The sequence below is a fragment of the Arachis stenosperma genome, chromosome 3 (genome assembly GCF_014773155.1).
Source record: "Arachis stenosperma cultivar V10309 chromosome 3, arast.V10309.gnm1.PFL2, whole genome shotgun sequence".
Lineage (NCBI taxonomy): Eukaryota > Viridiplantae > Streptophyta > Magnoliopsida > Fabales > Fabaceae > Arachis > Arachis stenosperma.
In genome coordinates, this window is record NC_080379.1 from 63911261 (window position 1) to 63918489 (window position 7229).

At 38.3% G+C, this 7229-nt stretch overlaps 1 protein-coding gene and 1 pseudogene across 1 annotated transcript; one reads left to right on the top strand and one right to left on the bottom strand.

Annotated features, from left to right (window-relative positions):
- The first annotated feature begins 1102 nt into the window (after positions 1 to 1102).
- Positions 1103 to 5044, top strand: LOC130970564 (exosome complex exonuclease RRP46 homolog). Its single transcript, XM_057896682.1, has 9 exons — positions 1103 to 1530; positions 2504 to 2702; positions 2831 to 2944; positions 3147 to 3247; positions 3530 to 3550; positions 3689 to 3761; positions 3843 to 3910; positions 4290 to 4422; positions 4570 to 5044. The coding sequence occupies exons 2-9, from the start codon at positions 2597 to 2599 to the stop codon at positions 4683 to 4685; spliced, it is 732 nt and encodes a 243-aa protein (XP_057752665.1). The 5' UTR covers positions 1103 to 1530; positions 2504 to 2596; the 3' UTR covers positions 4686 to 5044.
- Positions 5045 to 5374: 330 nt separating this feature from the next.
- LOC130966203 (putative ripening-related protein 1) lies at positions 5375 to 6991 on the bottom strand (annotated as a pseudogene).
- Between the last annotated feature and the right edge of the window lie 238 nt (positions 6992 to 7229).

The window sequence follows — 7229 nt, forward strand, 5'->3', positions numbered from 1 at the left end:
GTTTTTTTTTTCTAAATAGTAAAATCGCATTGACTTGGTTTCAAACTCATTTTTTGTAAATTCGACTGGTATAGGGATGACTTTGGGAGTTTAAATTTTATCCAATTTTGGGCTAAAAAAAGGGCACCGTTTTGCTAGAAAAAGGCCTTTCTCCTTGGGTTACATTATTACACTACCACTAACGGCACTCAGTAACAAACTCACTTCCTCTATGGTTGCACTGTTCTCACCCATACTTCCACTCTCTTATTGCCCTCCTGCTAGTAGCTGGACACTGTCGTTTGTCGTTGTAGTCTGCTTAGTGCCTTCGTCCTACCTTTGCTTTGCTTCATGGCTTCATCTCACTCGCCCAGTTGGTTTCTGTCGTTGATATCCCTAGTCTGTCGCTGATGGCTACGTGTACGTCATTATAACTGCATCTACTTCTAGTTCAGACATATGCGTTCAGACTTTAGTGATCAAAGATGAGCTTTTAGATACTGCACTTTTGATTTGGCGTTGCCCTTGCTCGTAGCTTCTAGCCAATGCTTTTTCAATCTCATTAATTTTGCTCTATTTCAAGTATTTAAAATTTATCTTTTTTTAGCAATACTCAATAACTAAAATTTCAAACTTGTGTTTCAAATTATTTGTTTTTCGTTGCTTCTGTAGTTATACTTACACAAACATTATTATATTGGAGTAATTTGAAATTAAATTAGGTTAAATATTACAAACTCACAATATCTTGTATGTGCTTGCAAGTTGCATAGGTAACCTTTACAAAATTGATGTACGTTTATTTTATATTGTTAAATTTAACTTAAATGATTAGATGTCAATTGTGTATGCTTTTAATTGTTAGAGTCATAGTTATTAGATCCGACTCGATTTAATTACTTCAACCAAAAACTCAATCACTCATTTATTTGATCGGGTCGAACGATTCATCGAATTGCTTAAACATCAGACTTGCAAAAAATCGGTTCGACCCATTTGGATTTAAGCAAAACTGGTGACCCGGTCAGTCCATAACCCGGACTAGGTCATGTTTAATTTTTTTTTCTAAAAAATTTGAAAACGACGTCGTTTTCCTGTAAAGGTAAGCCAAAAGCCCAAAACCCTAATCTTCTCGGTGAACGTCTCCCCTTCCTTTTCCTCTCGCACCCACGAGGCCACCACTCTGTCTCAGTCTCGTCAGTCACTTAAGCTCAAGCTCAAGCTCAACCTCTCTCATCTCTCTCACTGTCACTCTCGCACTCAAGCTCTTTCATCTCCGGTCTTTCTCACTGCCTCCGGTCTCGCACTGAAGCTCGTCATCGCTCTCTGTCAAGTCACCGTCTCGCAGTCAGCGCGCGCCTTCCCTGCGCTCGTCGTCGCCGGCGGCAGAAGCAGCAGGTCCTGGGGCTGGTCGTCGTCGTCGCTCTTTGATTCGTCACCGTCTCGCACTCAGTCGCACGCCTTCCCTGCGTTCGTCGCACATCCCGGGGCTGGTCGTCGTTGTGGTCTTCTTGCTTCGAACCTTGCCGTCAGCAGCTGGTCCCCGACTTGGTGAGTTCCAACAAATTCCCCTGTTCTTTCTTGCTCAATTGACGTTGTTTACTGATTATCATCGCTGAAGCTTGAATCTGTTGTTGTGTTGCTGAAATAATCACTTAGCTAAACTTTTTGTTGCTGTAAATCTTTAAATCATCTTTTGAGCTAAATCATTTGTTGCGTTGAATTTGTTGTTGAAAATGAGGTTCATGCTCTCTGCAACTCAAGAGTAAAATTGTTCAGTTAAATTGTTGTTCCCGTGCTCTCTGTTTGGTTTTTTTGCTAGAATTTAAAAAATGTGTTCATCACAACTCAGTTGCTATTATGAATTATTCTTGGTATTAATTTGTGAAAAATACACAAATGTAGAAATAGAAGCAAATAAAAATGAACGAAATGTTGGTCAAGCTTCAAATTTGTCCTATGAAGATATAGATGCCGACTCTGAGATCACCCCTTGGATATGATTTATTGATTGTGTTATCTTTTGCTCTCTTTTGTTCATTTAAACTGTGAAAATATTTTGTACTAGTGACTAGTTTATTATCTCTTTTTGCATCATTAGTAATGTCTAAGAATTGATACCTTATTGTTATTAATATGTTTGTAAAGACATGCATTTTAAGCTTTAACTTTTGGTTTTAATTTGATTTTTATAATTTTACATTTTTATTTATGACCGGGTCAAACAGGTGAATCAGTGGCCCACTCACCGGTGGAACCAGTGACCTGGTCGTATGGCTTGGTCAATTACCGGTTTGGTTCTGATAACTATGGTTAGAGCTAGGAGTTTTAGTTATGGCTGTTGAATTATTTGTTTAGAGACTGGATATCTGAGAATGTTGGTTTAGGGTTTATTATAACTTTATTTTTGTTTAATATTGTGCTTTGTGGTAGACTGGTTGTACTTGTTGATTTTGAATGGCTAGATTTGAGTAAATATATATCTTATATATGATGTATGCTTTATTCTATTAAATCATAACAGGTAATCTCACACAAATCGAGTCTAGGTGAGCTCCACGAGTTTACTTAGACTCGCAAGTTTAACAACCTTGTTGCCGCTACTGATTGTTCTTGAATGGAGATTGAGAGGCCAGATGGGCGGAGCCCGAATCAGCTAAGGCCACTGGCTTGTTCTCGCTCCATCCTCCACCGTGCTCATGGCTCCGCTACCTGGTCTCAAGGTCTCACCCTCACTGCCATCCTTCCCCTTTAGTTTTGTGTGAAGTTTTATCATTTCGCGTTGTTTCCAATTTTAGTGAAAAAACAAAACTGATTTTGGGAAATGGTTGTTTGCTTTCCTTGTTTGAAGGAGATACCAAGGTGGTTGCTGCAGTTTACGGACCAAAAGCCGGTACCAGGAAGAATGAAAATCCTGAGAAAGCTTCTTTTGAAGTTGTTTGGAAACCCAAGACTGGACAAATTGGTGATTACACTACAGCATAACTCTCTCTTTCGTTATTATTTTCAATCAAGTGTCACTCTTTTCTTCCAATGCCTGAATTTATAAAATTTCTCTATCTATGCTAAGTAAATGGCTATCTACTGGTCATGATTCTAGGTTACTCAGAACTGTCACTATTTTGGTGCAACTGTTTCAGTTAATTTATTTTATTTCAACCTTGTAGGAAAAGCGGAGAGGGAATATGAGATGATTTTGAAGAGAACACTAGAGAGCATTTGCATTCGGTCAATATACCCGAATACCACCACTTCAGTCATAGTACAGGCATGTTTCTCATTGAATCCCTCATTCCCTCCCTTCTCATTTTTGTTGGTTTGTTAATTTTCACACAATTAGTTAGGGTAAAAAAACATGCTGCAATCTGAGCATCTCTTTAACTTTCCTTTTTACATATGTATTGTTCTTGTAGTTTGCATTAATTTTGCTTATATACTAGCTTTAGCTAGTGGCACATCCTTGGTTCTTCCTAGGTATTAAGGTGATATATACATGTAAATTTTATACGAGCTTGTATTTTAGGATTGAACATTCATGGTTTTACTGCAGGTTGTTCATGATGATGGTGCTGTATCCTTGAAATTTCTTTTATGATTTGTGGTATGTGTTCTTTAAGTGTGTCATGGTGTATAGTCAGGCAGTCCTATAAAGATAAGTATTTCATGAACATGCTCTTGGATCTTTTGCTTCTTTTTCTTGACATAGTAGCTACTTCCATGTGCAATAAATGCAGCATGTGCTGCACTCGTGGATGCTGGAATACCCCTGAGACATCTTGCTGGTAATCAACACTTGTTATTATCTTATGGTGTACTGATTTCATTTTTCTTATTACTGATTTCTAATCCTTCTCTCTCTGCAGTTGCAATATGTTGTTCTGTAGCAGATAATGGCTATATCTTTTTGGACCCAAATAAACGGGAAGAAGAGGTTTGCATATATACACACACACACACACTCAGCTGATGTCTAGTGAATTTAGTTAGGTTAAAAAACTTCTACGCACATGATTTATGTAGCATTTGACTTGTGATGAGCTGATAAAGTCTCAATACCTAGTGGATTGTAGCTGAAATGCTTAAATCTTTTCTTAATTTTCTTTGTTTTCATCACTAAAACACTTTCATGTACTAGTGTTAACAATATCTTTTATATACCATTTATTGTATTTGCTGGTAAATGATTACTTGCTGGTTAGATTTAATGGAACTTAACAGCTGACATGTTTATACTATAATTATGATAATTGTATTCCTGTTTCTCTTGCTTGTACACAACTCTAATTCATTGCAATTTTATCATATGGCAGAAAATGAAAGCATTTTCCTATTTAGTTTTTCCAAATTTGAATGTTTCCGTTCTACCAGAAAGATCAACGCAGAAGGGTGGTGAGCCCACGGCACATGGTATCATCACATCTGTTACCCATGGTGCTATGTCAGGTATTTAGTCTCACTTCATTTAATATTTTCTACATGGTTACAGATGTTCGAACCATTGTTTTATACCTTTCAATTGTTCCTAGCATGTGATTGCAACTGTGAATTATATAATCTATGATCTAATTATTTCCTGGTGTATTTTTCAAGTGGATGATTATCTTCACTGCCTAGAACGAGGGCGTGCTGTTAGTGCAAGGTTGTCTGAGTTTTTGAGAAAGAACATAGAGCCAAAATCTTCAAGCGAGTCATCTAAAGCTGGTTGATAGGAAACCACTTTGGACGTAGTTTACTAGTAACTAACTTTTCTACACAAGGGCAGGAGAGCATGGGATATCTATGCAGGTACTACTATTATGTATTTGTCCTGCGGTTGCTAGCTCTGCAAAAATGTACTCACTCATGAGTCTTCTAGGTTTTCTGCAGTCTCCTGTAACATTGTCCTTGAAGTTGCTTTTATAGTGGTAAAGATTTTATTCTTCGGTTATAAGATTACTCGTGGTGTTTCGTATACTCTGGTTTAGTTCTATATCTGTTATCCTTAATTTATTTCCATGAGTGGATTCTTCTAAGGATTAATTTTTTTGTACTTGAGAAAGGCTTAATTTCACAGAAGCTTTATTCATTTCATTGTAGAAGCCTTATAAGATTTTTGTAGCAAAAGCAGCTTTCTGCTCTTCTGCTTTTTTATTTTGCCTATATTTATTGTTCTTCATTTGCATCTTAGTTTCCTTCTAGAGGCTTACCGAGTTTTCTCTGGCATGCTACTGTAAATATGTGCCTCATGATTTGTGTTTATATATGAGATACCTGCTAAGTTAGACCAACAAAGAATACGCATACATATAATGTGTAAGAAAGTTCATATTTACAACATAATCAAAACAACATTCTTAAGCAAAGTATCACACAACATAGAAACCAAGTAATGTACAAGCCACCCCATTGAAAAACATCAAGCATCTGACCAAGTAAGGTCCGTTTCTCCCCATTGCTCATGAGGAATTCCCAAGGCTTCCCAGACAGCCTTGGAGACATCAACAATGTTATTCTTACAGGTAGGCTGGTAATCATGGTCCTCATCACACCTCATTCTTGAGTCGCACTCATCAACCACCATTGCCACCACACTCCTCCCATTCTCGGTAATTGTGATGTTCAGGCACCTGCTCTTGTTGAACCATCCTGTAGAGAGTGCGACAACTGGAGTGTCATCCGAATGGTACTTGTTCTCACACTCTGATGGGCTTTCATCGTCTCCACCTTTTTGGAAGCTGTTCAGTGTGAGTGGCTCTTGTGTGTGAGGTCACAGATTTGTGAACATTTGTAGGTTGTGTATGCTTTACCTTCCATGCTACAATTTGAATCATTCTCGTTACACATTATCCTGGAGATGGTTTCTTCCCTATGATTCTGCCACTTGGCGGCACTTTTACCCCTCAGAGAACAAGCAATTTGTGATAACAAGAAAAATTAGGAGAACAAAGGGTGCTTTTGAGCAAAAAAATCTTCATCTTATTTATTTATTTTGCTTTTCCTTGTAGAACCCCTATTAGTTTTCTCATCTTTCGTAGTTTTTGTTCTGAGAAGTACTTGATGCATGTAATGAGATCTAAAGGAGTATATATATATAAGGGTTAGAAGTTAATTGGTTATTGTTGATTATTTCATGGCAAGCATAAGATCATTTTTGAGGGAGGTCAAGGAGACAAGTTTTCACTTTGCCAAGACTGGCAACTATGCCATCCATACTATTTAGAATACACTTAGGCTTTTTAATATGATGGGTAAAGTGTTTGGCCTATTAAATTTCACGTTATGGTCCTGGTTTGAGTAGAAATTGATTGCTACAGCAAGAAAAAGCAGAGGAGTTAATTCATTATTCAATCATTTGAGAATGCTCTTGATAGTGTTTAACACCAGAAAAGAAAATGATATTTCATTTCCAATCAAGCAAATGTTCTTGGATTTTATACAAAACTGGACCCTTTGTTATAAGGAAAAGTATAGGACACTAACTATGATATAAGCTAACTTAACTAACTCTCTTTTAATCCTAAATTTGAAATTCGAAAAATTTAGTTTTGTTCCCTTTTCATATGCGCATCATACAATTCCAAGCCACAAACCACTACGTATACGCACCTTCTGTCCTCTCTTTCACGTTCCTCTTCCTATTAATCTTCTCTTGCACGTCGTGCCACTTTTGTATCACTGGTGTCCCATCATCAGTCACCATTCCTCGTGTGCAGCTAGTTCTCTCACTCGCTGTCTTTTCGCCGCGCAGTCTCCATCGTAGTTATTATGCGTCATGACTTGTCCTTGCACCAGTCAGCCCCAGTCGTCGTGTTGTCATCCATCGCTGGAGGGCTCTTGATGGAAGACAACCACCATTTTGCCGCCGCTCACTGTTTGGCATTTCATCGGTGCTAGTCTACGGGGAACAACCAGCGATGTCCACGCCCTTCCTGTCCACACCAGTGCCGTCAAGCACGTCGTCGCCCTCGCCGTCCACGCAGCACCGTTGAAGATGTGGTTGCCAGCCACCCTGCATGCAGTCGTCGTTCTTCATCACGTCGCACCTCCGCCATCGCGTGGCCGTCCTCCATCGCGTCACGCCCTCCATCGCCGTAGTCTTCTTTCGATGTGATTTGGATTTTTCGATGTAATTTGGATGCTTTTTCGATATAATTGGATTGTTTTTGGTATATTGTGAATGTTTTTTGTTCTTTAGTAGAAAATGTATTAGGGTTTATGATGCAGATATTTCTTTTACAAAGAAAGAAACATCTAATTTCAAAAATAAAGAT

Bases quoted from the DNA above. Each gene is read 5' to 3' on its own strand.
- LOC130970564 (XM_057896682.1), top strand. From the start codon at position 2,597: ATGGAGATTGAGAGGCCAGATGGGCGGAGCCCGAATCAGCTAAGGCCA. The intron at 3,248-3,529 runs GCATGTTTCTCA...GTTTTACTGCAG, and splicing joins CCACTTCAGTCATAGTACAG to GTTGTTCATGATGATGGTGC. The intron at 3,551-3,688 runs GTATCCTTGAAA...TTGACATAGTAG, and splicing joins TTGTTCATGATGATGGTGCT to CTACTTCCATGTGCAATAAA.